The sequence below is a fragment of the Pseudorasbora parva genome, chromosome 13 (assembly GCF_024679245.1).
Source record: "Pseudorasbora parva isolate DD20220531a chromosome 13, ASM2467924v1, whole genome shotgun sequence".
In the NCBI taxonomy this organism is placed as follows: Eukaryota; Metazoa; Chordata; class Actinopteri; order Cypriniformes; family Gobionidae; genus Pseudorasbora; species Pseudorasbora parva.
The window spans coordinates 36145049-36163820 of NC_090184.1; the positions used below are offsets into that span (position 1 = coordinate 36145049).

Consider the following 18772-nt stretch of genomic DNA (forward strand, 5'->3'; position numbering starts at 1 on the left):
CGTTTAATATATTCATTTGCCATTCAAAGTAATAAAAAGTACCAAACAGCAGTAAAATAATATTACAAAAACGGCTGTTCTAAAGTTTGGGGTCTGTAAAAAAATGTATGTTTTTGAAAGACAATTCTTATTCTTATCTTATTCTTACTCACCAAGACTGCATTTGATCACAAACACAGTAAAAATAGTTTAATTGTGAAATATGATTACAATTGAAAAAATATGGTTCTCTATTTATATATATTTTTAACCGATAATTATATATACATATACATTATTCCTGTCATGGATAAGCTGAATTTTGATGTTAGAAGCGGTTGTGCTGGTTATTGCTTAAAGGTCCTGTTCTTCGCGTGTTTTCGAAGCTTTGATAATGTTTACAGTGTGCAATATAACATGAGTTCATGTTTCGCGTGTAAAAAAAACACAGTATTTTTGTTACTCTGTACTTCAGTACTCTGTCCTAAAAACGGCCTGATGATTACTTTGTTCTATGAAGTCCCTCCTTCAGAAACACGTAACGAGTTCTGATTGGGCCAGCGCTTCCCGTGTTGTGACTGGACAGCAGCTTAGCGCACTTTGCCCGGAAAGGTCCCGCCTCTTACCATAACGGAGAGATGCGCGCGTTCAATGTTATTGCAAAAATGTCTATATTGCCTTATCAATTTGAGCCGGAATCAGACTCAGAGAATATCGAAGAGGATCGATTACAACCTGCTCAGGAAAGACTTTTGCTGGATGTTTCAGAATGGTAAGCTGTCTATTCAGTAGTTTAAACTGATCATTACAAACACCAACAATCGATGGTGTCTGAATGAATTACTACACTTTTATATGCTAAGTTTTTCGGATTAGTTTCAATTGCCATCTAACGTTAGTTAACAAAGCTAAACAGCGTTGCACTTTGTGTAATGAGTTACATAAACTGTTAAACGGACCGACTTAAATAATAAAATACACTTACCGGTTGTGGTCCATAACAACGCCTTCTCCAGACAAAGAGGGAACTGCGTCATCTTTTAAGAATAATCTTTCTGCGAATCCGGCATTAAACTGATTGAGATTGAGGAAGCAGTCCTCAGCAAAATGTGCTGCACATAGTTTTAAATTGTGATTATAATTTTCCGGAACCGAGTTAACCATAAACTGTAGCGATTGATCTCTACGTACATCGTCCGTGGGAAGGCCAAACAAAGGTGATTTGACTCCGGGATGAAAATAACAACGTTTCAATGGCATGGCGACAAACACACTCTACAAAATCAAGCTTCTCTCGACCTGTGAGAGCAAAAGGACAACGCCCCCGAATTTGCGTGTTCTTGTGGGCGGAGGGATCGTCAACAGACATTTTAGTTGCGTCATTAAAGCAGGAAGTGCAAGGCTGTAGTCCAAACCGGCCGTTCGCTGTAGGCTTTGAAAGGGAATGTTAAATAAAATATCTTGCTTGGCATTGAACTTTGAGCTTTATAATTTTACAGGTATTATTTATGCTCTAACAGCAACATTACACACTAACTAAAGTTTGAAAGATGAAATCGCAAAGAATGGGACCTTTAATTGGGAAAACGACGTCTCGGTTACGTATATAACCCTCGTTCCCTGAAGGAGGGAACGGAGATGTACATCGGAACTGACCAACGAATTGGGATCCCAATTCGTCGGTCAGTTCTGACGTACGTCGAATGTGACCGACTGAAAGGGAACTGTGATACTTCTTTTTTTCAGGATTCTTTATGAGTAGAAAGTTCAAACGATATATTAAAGGATATAAATCTTTTTTAACATATATTTACTGTTATTTTTTTTAATTAATCCACAGTCAATTAAAAGTCTCCCAAAATTGACATTTACTGGCATTTATTATAAATGATTTATCTGTGCACATCATTATTTATTTTCTTAAAGGTGCAGTGTGTAATATTTAGGAGGATCTATTGACAGAAATGCAATATAATATACATAACTGTTTTCAGTTGTGCATAAAGACCTTACATAATGAACCGTTATGTTTTTATTACCTTAGAATGAGCCATTTCTATCTACAGTACACATGCCGCGAATAACCTCAGTGAAGTCGCCATTTTGTGCCGCCATGTTTCTACAGTAGCCCTAAAAGCTCTACACTGTACCACTAGATCTGCTAGTGCCCAGCGCACCTTTAAATTTATGGGCCTTTGTACTGTTTAATGAAAATAACTTCCCCTCCCTCTTGCAGTGACACCTCTGCTCTTCTGATCAGGTGTTTACTAGCGTGAGGGTGGGACAAACTGTCGCTCAAAAGACATCACAGTGATAGCAAACCACACGAATCCAATGATCCAATATAACTCAGTCATTTCCTGCTATTGAGAATGGAACACAACCTTTGGGTAATCGGTTTGACTATCTAACCATTAGGCTATGACTTCCCCCAACCTGTCTTCACAGCTTTATTTCTACTTTGGAATAGTAGTGTGTATTGATTACTTATTCACAATAAGACTAGAAATGTGAATAAAAAAAGTAAATGGTTTAAACTTTATTTTCATGTTGATTTTAAGCTTCCGAGATGTTAAGTGGACTAAAAACATGGTACTTTAGTCAGAAAATCATGATTGGTTTTGCCCTAAAAATATTTATTCAACTGACCAAAAATGGCTTCCCCTGCTAGTTTTCCATCTATATACTCTCCAACTTCCTCACTCACATCTCGTCTTTGCAACAGCATATGGTTTCACCTGTCTCTGTCTGCTCCTGCCAAATTGGTGCTATCGCATTTTATTCTAAATATTTCATCCGCATCTTCCACTTCTCTCATCCCCCTTTTTCTCTCTCTCTCTCTCTTTCCTCCCTCCATCTGGCCCAGAGCAGTGAGATTCCCAGAGCAGCAGCTTGGGAGAGTGTGTGTGACTCAGATATCTCATTCTCCATGCTGTGTGATGATGACACACACATACTCGACTAAGAAGGGGCCACTCTCCAGGCCCACAATCTCTCCCTCCCTTCCTCTCACTTTTTTTCCTTCTGCTTCCTGCACTTTTTATGGGATGCTGATGGAGTCCCTGCACGAGAGGAAGTTGTTTAAAGGGGTAGTTCATGCAAAACTGACTCACCACCATGCCGTCCTAAAGCTGTGTGAATTTCTTCTGTGGAACATAAAAGGAGATGTTCTGATGAATGTTTAGAATGGTTTTCCATACATTGAAAGTGAGTGGGGACTAACTACTCTAGTATTTATTAATATATTGATTTAGCTTTAATTTTTTTATTTGAGTTTTAGTAATTTTATGTTCAATTTGATTCATTTTTTTAATATTGAAATTATATTATAATTTTTTAATACATAGCTATAATATTTTTATTTCAGGTTTAGATTCAGTATTTAAATTTAAACACTTTTTAAAATTGAAACAAGTTTTTACATCTAATATTTACATTTTATTTATTAATTTATTTTTGATTAACTTTTAAACACTTTAGTTTCAAGGGTCTTTCACACTAGGCATGTCTGGTTTCACACCAGAGGCGGAGCTAGTGGTTAGCCGTGGACACCATTATCTGTGTCCCAATTCAGAGGCTTCTGCGTCCCATCCTTTGAAGGCCAATTCAAAGATGAGTTAGTGGATCCGTTGGGTTAATACAAATTATAAGACACAAATTGATATGTAATTTTAATCTGTAATTTAATGCACAAATAAATGCGAGAATTGTGCATTTTTTTTACTCGAATATGTGCCAAGTTTGTGCCAACAAATACAAAAAACACAAAAAAATGAGATACTCATAAAATTATTATTTTTACATTATGGTATGTGTATGCTGCCTTTTCATTCACATTTTTGGATGTTAGGATTTTAAAAAAAAAAGTTTTCCTTCATACTGAGTTCAGTTTTGTTATGATAGAACTGTTGCAATCAATGTATCTTGACAACTAGTAGAATGTTAAACTTTAAATGTTTAACTTTGGGAGAAGCGCACCGGTCACTCGAGTCGCAAGTAAGTGTTTTTGAAATACTCTGTATTTGCTGTATTGCTTAGTGTATCAATTACTAGAAGGAAGATACATTTCGATTTAGCACTTATTTTTCTACTTTAATTTTACTGTTAATCCCTCCCTGCTAAACCGACCCTACAACACGACTTCACCATCCAGCAAGGTTCATCTTTGATTACCCCCTCAGGATCGATCAGAAATCTTGGAGTAATCTTTGATGACCAGCTGTCCTTCAAAGAACACATCTCAAAGACAGCTCGGTCATGTAGGTTTGCGTTGCACAACATCAAGAAAATCAGACCGTTCCTTACGAAGCATGCAACACAGCTTCTTGTCCAAGCCCTGGTAATTTCTAGACTTGACTATTGCAATTCGCTTCTGGCTGCACTTCCATCATGTGCAATCAAACCGCTGCAAATGATCCAGAACGCTGCGGTGCGGCTTGTCTTCAATGAACCCAAAAGGGCTCATGTCACACCTCTATTCATCTCTGCATTGGCTACCACTCGGTGCCGGGATAAAATTCAAAGCTCTGACTCTTGATTATGGATCCACCACAAGCTCAGCACTCGCATACTTCGACTCACTCCTACGAGTCTACACCCCTACCAGAAGCCTTTGCTCAGCTAACGAGCGAAGGCTTGTGGTACCATCACAGAGAGGCATGAATTCCCTCTCCAGAACTTTTTCATTCACCGTTCCTGGTTGGTGGAACAATCTTCCGTCCTCCATACGCACGACAGAATCACTCACTTCATTCAAAAGAAAGGTAAAAACTCATCTCTTCCATGAGCACTTTATCTTATTATAAAAAAAAGAAATAATAAAATAAAATAAAAATTCTAACCCTTCCTCCTCTATTTTTGTCTTTTCCCTCCCTTTTCTGGTTTCTGCTACTCTGAGTAATATCCAAATCTTTGTATTTGGCACACTTTTTGCGCTCTTCGCCTCTTCATGACAGATCGCTTTCTGTACTCCTCAGCTTTGGATAAAAGCGTCTGTAAAATGCATATATGTAAATGTAACTTTCAGTTGCAAGTTTTTAAAAGACCTTACAGTCTAACTGAGAATTGTTGAAGAACTGATTATCTTCTATTAATATGCCTGTAGATGAGGAATGAGACAAAAATGATTAACTTTACCTATTACTTGATTTATTTCACCATCTCAATTACAGTTAAGTACAATTTATGTTGTAGGCACTAAAACAAACCAGTGCTTTATAGCTAAACTCGTTTTTATGCTGAAATGGCTGGTTTCTGGCACTTGGCTGGCATGTCAATCTCTATGAAGTATCCTTGCTCCGCCACGGTTTCACACTCAAATTGATTCTATCGAATAACTTGATTCTATTCTATCGAACGCACATACAGCAAAGTCAAGTGTTGCTCACTCTGCTGAACAAGTGTGTATTACATGTGGAACCCTCTTGAATACTTTTACTACGTGTTTTACAATAACAGCTGTTGAGATTAAAGGTGACTGGCTTTTAAAAAAAAAGTGTACTGTTGTCTGCGCAGTAGTAAATGCGGGAACCAAGTCTGTGCAGTAGTAAATGCGGGACCCGAGTCTGCGCAGTAGTAAATGCGGGAACCGAGTCTGGGCAGCAGTAAATGCAGGAACCTAGTCTGCGCAGTAGTAAATGCGGGAACCGAGTCTGCGCAGTAGTAAATGCGGGAACCGAGTCTGGGCAGCAGTAAATGCAGGAACCTAGTCTGAGCAGTAGTAAATGCGGGAACCAAGTCTGCGTAGTAGTAAATGCGGGAACCGAGTCTGTGCAGTAGTAAATGCGGGAACCAAGTCTGCGCAGTAGTAAATGCGGGAACCGAGTCTGGGCAGCAGTAAATGCAGGAACCTAGCCTGAGCAGTAGTAAATGCGGGAACCAAGTCTGCGTAGTAGTAAATGCGGGAACCGAGTCTGCGCAGTAGTAAATGCGGGAACCAAGTCTGCGCAGTAGTAAATGCGGGAACCAAGTCTGCGCAGTAGTAAATGCGGGAACCGAGTCTGGGCAGCAGTAAATGCAGGAACCTAGCCTGAGCAGTAGTAAATGCGGGAACCAAGTCTGCGTAGTAGTAAATGCGGGAACCAAGTCTGCGCAGTAGTAAATGCAGGAACCTAGTCTGCGCAGAAGTAAATGCGGGAACCAAGTCTGCGCAGAAGTAAATGCGGGAACCAAGTCTGCGCAGAAGTAAATGCGGGAACCAAGTCTGCGCATTAGTAAATGCGGGAACCAAGTCTGCGCAGAAGTAAATGCGGGAACCAAGTCTGCGCAGAAGTAAATGCGGGAACCAAGTCTGCGCAGTAGTAAATGCGGGAACCAAGTCTGCGCAGAAGTAAATGCGGGAACCAAGTCTGCGCATTAGTAAATGCGGGAACCAAGTCTGCGCAGAAGTAAATGCGGGAACCAAGTCTGCGCAGAAGTAAATGCGGGAACCTAGTCTGCGCAGTAGTAAATGCGGGAACCAAGTCTGCGCAGAAGTAAATGCGGAAACCAAGTCTGCGCAGAAGTAAATGCGGGAACCAAGTCTGCGCAGAAGTAAATGCGGGAACCAAGTCTGCGCAGTAGTAAATGCGGGAACCAAGTCTGCGCAGAAGTAAATGCGGGAACCAAGTCTGCGCATTAGTAAATGCGGGAACCAAGTCTGCGCAGAAGTAAATGCGGGAACCTAGTCTGCGCAGTAGTAAATGCGGGAACCAAGTCTGCGCAGAAGTAAATGCGGAAACCAAGTCTGCGCAGAAGTAAATGCGGGAACCTAGTCTGCGCAGAAGTAAATGCGGGAACCAAGTCTGCGCAGAAGTAAATGCGGGAACCAAGTCTGCGCATTAGTAAATGCGGGAACCAAGTCTGCGCAGAAGTAAATGCGGGAACCTAGTCTGCGCAGTAGTAAATGCGGGAACCAAGTCTGCGCAGAAGTAAATGCAGGAACCAAGTCTGCGCATTAGTAAATGCGGGAACCAAGTCTGCGCAGAAGTAAATGCGGGAACCAAGTCTGCGCAGAAGTAAATGCGGGAACCTAGTCTGCGCAGTAGTAAATGCGGGAACCAAGTCTGCGCAGAAGTAAATGCGGGAACCAAGTCTGCGCAGAAGTAAATGCGGGAACCAAGTCTGCGCAGTAGTAAATGCGGGAACCAAGTCTGCGCAGAAGTAAATGCGGGAACCAAGTCTGCGCAGAAGTAAATGCGGAAACCAAGTCTGCGCAGAAGTAAATGCGGGAACCAAGTCTGCGCAGAAGTAAATGCGGAAACCAAGTCTGCGCAGAAGTAAATGCGGGAACCAAGTCTGCGCAGAAGTAAATGCGGGAACCAAGTCTGCGCAGAAGTAAATGCGGAAACCAAGTCTGCGCAGAAGTAAATGCGGGAACCAAGTCTGCGCAGTAGTAAATGCGGGAACCAAGTCTGCGCAGAAGTAAATGCGGGAACCAAGTCTGCGCATTAGTAAATGCGGGAACCAAGTCTGCGCAGAAGTAAATGCGGGAACCAAGTCTGCGCAGTAGTAAATGCGGGAACCAAGTCTGCGCAGAAGTAAATGCGGGAACCAAGTCTGCGCATTAGTAAATGCGGGAACCAAGTCTGCGCAGAAGTAAATGCGGGAACCTAGTCTGCGCAGAAGTAAATGCGGAAACCAAGTCTGCGCAGAAGTAAATGCGGGAACCAAGTCTGCGCAGAAGTAAATGCGGGAACCTAGTCTGCGCAGTAGTAAATGCTTCCAATCTCCTCCCGAAAATACCGAACAAATTCCGTTAGTGAATCCGCAACTATACTTCACTCAGAGAAGCTGTCAATCTCAGCTGTCAATCATGATGCCACACTACCATTTATACAGCATTAATGAACTAAAACCAATCTTTTTAAAAACAAAACAAAAAGAACACTTGAACTTACATCAGTGTGAGTGTGATAAAAATTACCTTAAATGATCATCTTTGTAAAAAAAAAAAAAATTGAAGTATAATTTATTTATTTTGTTTATGTCACATCCCATTACATTACACGGAGATGAAAGAGTTTATGACTTATACTGCCACAAACCACCTGGGGGTGATCGAGACGCTTTGGCTTCACTTATCAGGACTTTTGTGGCACACTTGGTCATAATACATTAAAAAGCTGTCTCACCTTGTGGTGGCTTGGATTCAAAGAGGAATTAGCGATTGGCCTACGTGTTTATACATAGATCAGATGTCCAGATAATGGATATGTATCTGATTTAAAACCACATTTGGAAGTGGCTCCGATTGGATGTGAAAAAAATCTTGTGTACACGTGCGAAATTAAAAAAATTATTTGTGCCAGTGTAAATGCAGCCTTAGTTAACAGCACTGGGTTAAGCTCTCTAGAAATCATAAAAGTAGCCAATACTACTTGTTCACTATATTCCAAGTCTCCTGAAGCCAAACAAAGCTTTATGTGAGGAACTTTGAAATTTAATACGTGACTACTGAAAATCTTGCTTAGCAGTCATGGTCAACATTCACGTTGTACAGACAGATCTTTTCATCTTCCAGAGAAAGAAGGCAAGTCATTCGGCAAGACATGGTGAGGGTGAGTAAAGGACAAATTGTTCAAGAACTATAATAATTGATCGCATATGGACGCATAAGAAACCATGAAGCGTGTAAAAGGACAAAAGGAGAGCTCTTTTAATGCCTGCACACCCACATACTAGCCTGCGTGTCAGTACGTCTGAGGGGTGGGTGTACGCGTACACGTCCATCACCTCCGGCTCGCACACCTTTTAAAAGCCCATAGGTGTCTGTATAGTCCTTGCGGTCGATATTTACCAGGCTGACGCGTGGAAGCATACGCAAGACGTGACGCCACTCGCTTTCTCTTTCCCTCTTGTACATATACGCTCCTCTGTTGACGTGAGTCGTGTAACAATCTGTGCTGTTTCCATGACAACCACCTGCTGCTGTCCCCCCCTCATCTGTCTCTCTCTTTTTTCCATCCCTCCCTCCCATCCTGCACTCAATGCTGTGTTGGTATTCCAAGGTCAAAGTGGGTCATGTGGTGATATACAGAGAGATAGCGGCAGAGATTTGGACAAGAGTGCGGGAGGATGGAGAAGAGTAAAAAACCGCTGGAGAGAAGACAGGACACTTCTGGATGCTCCTGTCTCAGCCTGTCCTCCTTTGAACAGATTAGAGCGCCATGCTTTTGTCACATGCAGAGTAAATGAAATAGAATGCTGAAGCACTCACTGAATCCACCCGTTTCTAACACACGTTCTCCACATGAACAGCTTCAGTGCTCACAGCCGGCCCTACGGGCAATGCATGCACCCATAACACCTGTGTGTTTTGCGCGAAGAACGTGTTGAACTGTGTGTGTGTGTGTGTGTGTGTGCGCGTGTCAGGGAATCGCAACTTGTGCTGATGGTGCTGCGAGAGTTGAACCATGCTGTGTGCATGTGAGAAGGTTGCAGTGACCTTGCTTGCTCCAGGCAGGAGGTGGAGTTTCACATATGGATCCGCCAGTCCATTGGAGTCCATGGCCTTCAGTCCCTGTGGGCACGAACAAACACACAAAAGCACACAGACTTCATGTCACATAAGATGTTCACACATGTCCTAATGGGATAACAGGTTGATAGATCATATCCTTTCAGTGATATGCACACTTTAGGGAGCATGGTTCTCTTTTTGGACCAGAGGCGAATCCAAACACTGTCAAGTCAAGACTGTTTAACTTAAGAGGTTTATTGTTTAAAATGTTAAATAAAATAAAATGTTTTTATTTTAATTTGGCACATTATAGGGAAGGATATTTTGTGTTTAGTAAATTCACTGTTTAAATAGTAGTCGTATGGACATACTTGTTAAAGACCAAATTAAAAAAATATATATTTAGCAAATGGTAAATATTAAAAACAAACACACCCACACACACACACACACACACACACACACACACACACACACACACACACACACACACACACACGTTGGTCTATGTGGTTTACAGGGGCTCTCCATAGGCGTAATGGTTTTTATACTGTACACTATCCCCTTACCCTTTTCTATCCCCTTACACTGCGCCTGCCCCTAAACCTACCCATCACAGGAAACATTCTGCATTTTTACTTTCTAAAAAAAACATAATTTAGTATGTTTTTAAAGCTATTTGAAATATGAGGACATTTGAAATGTGTTTCTAGTGTAATACCAGTTTAATACCCATGTAGTTATATAAATGTGTGTCCTCATAAACTAGATAAACAGGCTCCACACACACACACACACACACACACACACACACACACACACACACACACACACACACACACTAACATTTTCCATATATAATATAAATATATAAATAAATAAATAAAAATGTAATAAATAAATAAATAAATAAAACAAATTTTATATATATATAAAAAAAATATATATATATATAAATATATATGGACCCACTTTATATTAGGTGGCCTTTTTCTTAGACTAAAAATATACATTAGTCATTACTACTGCATTATAATCTAAAACAAATGTGAAAAAATCATTTAAATTTTTTCACCCACTGAATTATGACTGTCCCTCCATTTCCAATTCATTTTAACAACAATAAGCACTTTTATGCTTATTTCCCCCTGGGTTTTTTTAAATATCATTTGTGATCAGAATATTTTTATTGTGTGTCATGTCCAATCAAGCTATAATTTTGTCAAATTAAAAAAAAATATATTAATAATAATTATATATATATATACATACATACATACATACACACACACACACACACACACACACACACACACACACACACACTTTTTCACATATACAGGTCCTTCTCAAAAAATGATTAAAATTTAACTTTTATATAATTTAGATTCATTGGACACCAACTGAAATATTTCAGGTCTTTTATTATTTTAATACTGATGATTTTGGCATACAGCTCATGAAAACCCAAAATTCCTATCAAAAAATGATCATATCATGAAAAGGTTCTCTAAACGAGCTATTAACCTAATCATCTGAATCAACTAATTAACTCTAAACACCTGCAAAAGATTCCTGAGGCTTTTAAAAACTCCCAGCCTGGTTCATTACTCAAAACCGCAATCATGGGTAAGACTGCCGACCTGACTGCTGTCCAGAAGGCCATCATTGACACCCTCAAGCGAGAGGGTAAGACACAGAAAGACATTTCTGAACAAATAGGCTGTTCCCAGAGTGCTGTATCAAGGCACCTCAGTGGGAAGTCTGTGGGAAGGAAAAAGTGTGGCAAAAAACGCTGCACAACGAGAAGAGGTGACCGGACCCTGAGGAAGATTGTGGAGAATGACCGATTCCAGACCTTTGGGGACCTGCGGAAGCAGTGGACTGAGTCTGGGGTAGAAACATCCAGAGCCACCGTGCACAGGCGTGTGCAGGAAATGAGCTACAGGTGCCGCATTCCCCAGGTCAAGCCCCTTTTGGGCTACAGAGAAGCAGCACTGGACTGTTGCTCAGTGGTCCAAAGTGCTTTTTTCGGATGAAAGCAAATTTTGCATGTCATTCGGAAATTAAGGTGCCAGAGTCTGGAGGAAGACTGGGGAGAAGGAAATGCCAAAATACCTGAAGTCCAGCGTCAAGTACCCACAGTCAGTGATGGTCTGGGGTGCCATGTCAGCTGCTGGTGTTGGTCCACTGTGTTTTATCAAGGGCAGGGTCAATGCAGCTAGCTATCAGGAGATTTTGGAGCACTTCACGCTTCCATCTGCTGAAAAGCTTTATGGAGATGAAGGTTTGGTTTTTCAGCATGACCTGGCACCTGCTCACAGTGCCAAAACCACTGGTAAATGGTTTACTGACCATGGTATTACTGTGCTCAATTGGCCTGCCAACTCTCCTGACCTGAACCCCATAGAGAATCTGTGGGATATTGTGAAGAGAAAGTTGAGAGACACAAGACCCAACACTCTGGATGAGCTTAAGGCCGCTATCGAAGCATCCTGGGCCTCCATAACACCTCAGCAGTGCCACAGGCTGATCGCCTCCATGCCACGCCGCATTGAAGCAGTCATTTCTGCAAAAGGATTCCCGACCAAGAGTGCATAACTGAACATAATTATTTGAAGGTTGACTTTTTTTTGTATTAAAAACGCTTTTCTTTTATTGGTCGGATGACATATGCTAATTTTTTGAGATTTGGAATTTTAGGTTTTCATGAGCTGTTTGCCAAAATCATCAGTATTAAAACAATAAAAGACCTGACATTTTTCAGTTGGTGTGCAATAAATCTAAAATATATGAAAGTTTAATTTTTATCATTACATTGTGGAAAATAATGAACTTTATCACAATATGTTAATTTTTTGAGAAGGACCTGTATATACAATATTTACTTTTTATTTAGGATACATATAATGCTGGCTAAAAAATTTACCAAACCAGTGGTCTGTTTTATTTTTATTTTTTAATGTAATGCAATTTTCACAATCAAATATTGTTAAACACAATATATCACTGGAGTATTCAACATCACAAGAGGTTAAACATTTTCATTTGTTTAGGAAGAAAATAACATAAAAGTAATTTTGTGAATGTGTGGATAATGTGCTTTAAGAGAGTTTATTCTGAAAAGTGCACAATGCCTATAGTTGAACAAACACCCAGTAGTGTTTGTATGTGCGTAAACCTACCTTGGCCTTGTGGATGGTGCAGTGCAAGCAGTTATTTTCTTGGTCAAATAGCAGGTTGAACTCCAGAGTTCCCAGGTAGGCTGAAAGAAACAAAATAATAACTTAATGTCTTGCACGCACATTAGCAAAAATAGAGGCTGAGAACAACCCAAATGGCTTAGCAGGCAAGCAGTCTCGCCTGTAACGACCTAATCAGAGCTGTGCACATACAGAGGGCTTGTAGTGTTTATGCACCATTACAGAGACTAATGAAGTATTTAACACTCTGATCGCGTACCTCAGTTATCTCACGCACTCACACCAATCCGGCCAACACCACACAAAGCAATCAATACTGAACAGTGTGAGATGCTCATGCCTCATTGGCTGCTTACTGGTGAATAAAATCAGTCAATCAAAGAAAGGGAATTTAGAACAAGAAATATCAATGGATTAATGTATGTGGGGAGTTATGTAATATAGAAGCATGCAAAGAAAGAAAGTGATTGGGCTGATGTGGTCCAGTGGTTAAAGATTTGAGCTGAAAATGACACAGGCTGTAGGTTCGAAACCCACAAGAACTCCTCCAGGTACTATTACCACTGTGTCCTTGAGAAAAGCATTTAACCCTCAGGTCGTTCCAGAGGGATGTCAGTAGCTTTGTGAAAAATGCATCTGCAAAATGATTACTTAGAAGAAGAGCGGAGCGTAAAACACACAAAGGGATACAAATGTGAAACAGTCACCAGCCATGAGGCAAACTCACTGTCATCGTCATCTGAGTCGACAAACTCTCCATTCTCCTCTTGCACTCTCTCCCTCTTGCGGTCTTTCTCTCCGTCTCCGTCCCCGTCTCCGTCCTTGTCTTTGTCCTTTAGAATCTGCTTCTCCCGGGGTGGAGGGGGGGTGATGGGGAAGTCGTGGAAACGAGGGAAGAAGTCTGAGATCTGCGGGATGGGGAGGATGGGGCCGGGGCACACATTGATGGCAAAGTGCTCCTGCATGGAGATCTTCACCGGGGAGGGAGGGGGAGGCACAGCGGGGCTGGGGGGGCCCGCAGCGGAGGGAGGGTTGGAGGGAGAAGGGGAGGAAGAGGAGGATGGAGGCAGAGTGAGATGGGAGGAAGGGTTGGTGGGGGGGAAATGGGAATGGGGCGGAGGTGGTTTGGACACGCTCATCGGGACCACTGGAAAGAACTGTGGAGATTGTGTGTGAGGGAGAGAGGGAGAGAGAGAGAGAGAGAGAGAGAGAGAGAGAGAGAGAGAGAGAGAGAGAGAGAGAGAGAGAGAGAGAGAGAGAGAGAACAATATAACACTGACCCATTTGACCATCCTATACATTCTTTCTGCCCCAAAAACAGCACAAAAATTGGTTTTGTTTTTGTCTAGATACCAGATAATTAAAACTTATTTTCAGAATAATTTCAATCAAATTAAGTGAGCTTTATGCTTTAAAAAAATAGGCCTTAAAAATAATTAATAATTAAAATATATAATAATTAATTTAAATATATAGTTTTAAGAAAGATCAATGGAAAAAATGGAAAAAACACACGATTAATTCCTCTTTCCTTAAAACGTTTTTTTTTTTAACAATAAAAAAGTCCGAAAAATGTTTAATTTTCCTTTAAAATAAAGGTAAAATTAAACTTAAAAATAAAATTAAGCAAAATAGTTAATTACCCATAGTTAAATACCCCAATAATTTCCTTTTCAAATAATTAATAATAATTCATAATAATAATAATAATAATAATAATAGGCCATTTCTTATAATTTCATAGTGGAAAAAAAATCTACTAAATATCTTTATGCTCAGCAAAAACAAAAGTTCAGGTTTGGAAAGACATGGAGGTGAACTTTAATTAAAAAAAATATGTTCTATCAACACAGTTCTATCTAATTTTGTGGTGCTAATTTTTGTCCCAAGCAAAACTGAAATTAAATATTTGATGTGACAACTGAAACTGAAGAATGCCCCACAGCCCATGATCCAGACAGATAAAGATGTGTGACAGACTTTGTGCAGATAATATCTTTCATTACCAGTAATGCGGCTGTTTTGATTACACTACTTCCCTGAGGACAGAGATATAGAGTCTGTTTCATAGGAGTCCTCTTCAGTGCGATCTATCTCTGTCTCACACATTCTCTTTCAACCTCTGTTTTCACATATTTCCCTGTAGTTCGTAAGATTCCTTTCTCATGAACTAGACCGTCTAACAAGACAAAAATAGAATAAGCGAGATAAAACCGCACTGTTATGAGTAAAAACAAAGTTTTTTTTTGTGTCATTGCTAGCAATGCACACGCTAATGAATTTATTGTAGGTCTAAAATCAGACACGCAATGTACTACACAGTTTTACTTTGCCTCTTCAATTATTTGACTAAAACTGAAGTGTTGCACAAAATACATACAACAATTGTGCTTTACACATACAGATGTGTAGCGAGAGACGTATTTTAAGGACGTTTATACACAGTGAGGCTACTAAGAAACAAAAACGCTGTCACGTGCACACAAAGGCTGTCAAGCTGAATAACACACATGTTGGCAAGCACAAACAGATACATCCTATGCAGAGTTACGCAGAAGTGCAGATAAACACAGCTACTGTAGCACAATGACTTATAAACACACGCAGAAATGTGTTCAAATGTACACTCACAAGAAAATACACCTGCAGGCAACATGCATACTAGCACACGCAGATGTGTGCATGTGGACACAGACACACACACACTAACAGGTGGTCAAGCTGGCACACAAACCTGCATTATCAAGTAGACAAAAACAAAGGAATTCAGACACATATTCACACTTACCCAATGACAGTCTTCATCTGTTCAAGCACTCCATCTTGTCTCCACTCATGGTCTCTCTCACACACACTGAAGAGAAACCACCGTCGTTTTGTATCAATATATCCTCCCTCGTTCTCTGTCCTCCTCTTACTCTTTCCCTCCCTCCCACTATCTCTCTCTCTCTCTCTCTCTCTCTCTCTCTCTCTCTCTCTCTCTCTCTCTCTCTCTCTCTCTCTCTCTCTCTCTCTCTCTCTCTCTCGGTTGTGACGTTTTCTTTAAATTCTCTGCGCAACGTGTTCACTGATCTGTCACTCTCACGGTACTGCTGAGATTTAACAACGAGAGAGCGCGCACAGAGAGAGAGAGAGAGAGAGAGAGAGAGAGAGAGAGAGAGAGGAGAGAGAGAGAGAGAGAGAGAGAGAGAGAGAGAGAGAGAGAGAGAGAGAGAGAGAGAGAGAGAGAAACGGAGGATGTATGAGAAAGAGAAAAGGCACAGAGAGTTTGTAAAAAGAAAAGATGCTTTCTACTCAAGCGAATATTTTTGAAGTCATTTTCTGTACAGCCATTATTTTCATCATTCACCATTATGTATCTAAATCAATAATAGCCTATATATTTTTCTTTATATGTTTTGTAGTATTGTCACATAAAAGCAGTCCATATGACTCATGCACGCCAGTCCTTATGATAGCATTTGTGTAAGGTACAGACTGAAATTTATAATTGCCTTCACCAGCTCTTTTATGGTGAAAAGTAAGTTTGATTCACAAACGAGTTATTCTTTTGATTTGGGTGAATTGGTTGACCTAGTTCAGAAAGTAGACTCAGTAATTTGTTTCGAACGGATCGCAGTGGTTCCCGATTTTAACTTGAACATGTTTTTTTTTTTTTTTTTTTTTTTTTTTTTTTTTTTTTTTTTTTTTGGAGTGAGAGAAAATAGTAAAATATCCATTAAATATTAAATATTAAAACTTTAAGGACCAAAGATGATAGAACAACAGAACAGAGCACCCCACTAATAAAAAAAAAGAAAAAGAAAAGAGGGAGACCCCCCCCAACCCCATGTAGCCTATGTCAGACCGTTAAAAAAAATAGTGTTCTCCACAAAGGTCAGAAAAGGTTGCCAAGTGCAGAATCTCTTATTTGACTCTAGACTTTTACGGAGCATTGGAACTTTTTAATTGTATGCATGACATCTTTAATCCAGTGTCCATATGTTGAAGGCAAAAAGTCTTTCCATTTGTACAGAATTTGCCTCCTGGCAAGAAGTGAATAGAAAGCAATAACATCAGACTGGGATCTGCTTATAGATTATTATTACTATCTTGACTAATAACAAATATTGCTGTCAACATGGCTATTATAAAAAACAAAATAATTAATGAAATGTGTGTTTGCCTGTGTTGTTTTATTGTGCTCACTTGTTTAAACAACAAATAATATTATTATATTAAAATATTATTATAAGAGATGATTATACTATAATATAAATGGTTATATTATTTATTATAATATTAATTATTATACATTTTAGCTTACAGGATCAAATTCACATCTAATTTCGGTTAAAATAGGTGTAAGTTTGCAAACACAAAATCACACATTTGTGTAACTGAACTTATCCATATGAAATCTAAATATTAATCATAAACCCATTGTACATATTATCTTTGTTATATCCACAAAGAAGAAAAAACACTTTGAATGCTGGTTAAAATAAAAAGGCAGAAAATGTTTAGTCAGGAAAAGTATCTATTCTAACAAAAACCACCATCATCAAAGCTTTGCTGCAGCACTGACTATGGAAACAATGGAGAAAAAAAGCATCATGGGAGATGGTACGTGACCAGTTGGTGCTGAGATATGCTAGATATATACTCATATTTTACCGTTCTGCCTCCTCAGGAGTTCTGTCAAAAAAATGTGTTTATGAAAATCAATCTCAGTTTTAAAATGCTCCTGTCGCCACAGTGTATAGCCCACTCTGCATACAAAAAGTGTTGTATTTGGCAGATTCTTTTACTATATTACAGTATTTAATCATATACCACTTATACTATACTGTATATAACTAAAAAAATAAAATGGACTATAATGCATTGTTCACAACTGGGCCGTTTCTTGTGATTTAAGGATCTACTTAATGATGTTTTCTACTTAATTTCATGCTTATTACAGATGGTGTTGGAACAGGGTGGCATGTGACTTGCATAATGACAGAGAGTGTGCATTTTGACTTTCTTTAAGTCCCAGATGTGGCATATCTTGGCTAAGTTTAGTATCAATCTTGCTAAAGAGCAAAAACAAACTTGGACAGGTTCTTTAAACCTCTCATGATAAACTCACAGAAGGGGAACAGAGGGATAAGAAAATCCCCCCCCCCCCCACTAAAGATCATAAAGAGTGTGATATGTCTAAAACCAATGGTTTTCACTTTGTAATAGGTGATAATTTGTTCACGGTTGAAACTAAATAAGTAATGTGTCTGCAAAGTAATTAGCAATCAGAAAAACACTGCTGCTTTTGAGCCGAAGGTCACCTTGTCACATGAAGGTCAACTGTCACAATCTCAGCACAATTGTGCAATAGGCAATGTCTCATGTCGGAGGGACCGTAACATGGACATTAGAGCATTCAAATGTGTTCCTAAAATAATATACGGTAATAAATGCTTGAGTATGACGCATAGCACAAATCCAACACTGCATTGATAAATGCACATACATAAATACAAAATAATAGAGCGTGTTAATAATGAATTATGTATAAAAATCTATTTATGCTGTCTGACATAAGAAAACCACACAATGAAGGATGGATCTGCCGAAGCAAAGCGATTGTCTCTCATTTAAAATATATTTGCCTATCTGTTTGTTATTTATATTCAGTGCATATTCATCAATGTTTGCGTAATATGTTAAAGAGAGAAGGTAAATGAGCATGCAAGAAAGAACCACATATGCACAAACACAGTGATGGTTCGATGGTTCTCTCTTACCGCACAGATAAGTAATAATCTCTGGCTGATACACCAGTACAAATAACCTGTCATCCTCCATTACAAATGCCAGGGCCGAGCTAGTCTCTACATTAGCATGGGACAGAAAGAATTCCTTGATTTACATACACAAACTCAAAAGGGTTCTCGCATAGATATATCTCGCATCGGTTCTCCTAATACACTAGGAATAGATGGATGTTCTACACTTGCCCTTGCACATATGTCCCTGTCCTCAAATGTACAAGCTTTCCCGTTCTTTTCTAAGGGTTGGGTGGGAGGCTGGGTGGGAGTCTTGAATTTTTGTTTCCAAAGGGAATCGATTCCACTCAAAGATCATGGAGTTACATGACTAATGTGTTAATGCTTACTTAACAAACTATAAT

The 18772-nt window shown here is 39.6% G+C and overlaps 1 protein-coding gene across 1 annotated transcript in view; it reads right to left on the reverse strand.

Moving 5' to 3' along the window:
- doc2g (double C2-like domains, gamma) overlaps positions 1 to 15705 on the reverse strand; it is a 53065-nt gene extending 37360 nt beyond the window's left edge. The window contains exons 1-4 of the mRNA XM_067414203.1: positions 15410 to 15705; positions 13349 to 13778; positions 12604 to 12683; positions 9404 to 9478 (exon numbers count right to left, since the gene is read on the reverse strand). Coding sequence (XP_067270304.1) covers positions 9404 to 9478; positions 12604 to 12683; positions 13349 to 13760 — 567 coding nt within the window. The 5' untranslated portion in view covers positions 13761 to 13778; positions 15410 to 15705. The remainder of the gene's footprint in view (positions 1 to 9403; positions 9479 to 12603; positions 12684 to 13348; positions 13779 to 15409) is intronic.
- Between the last annotated feature and the right edge of the window lie 3067 nt (positions 15706 to 18772).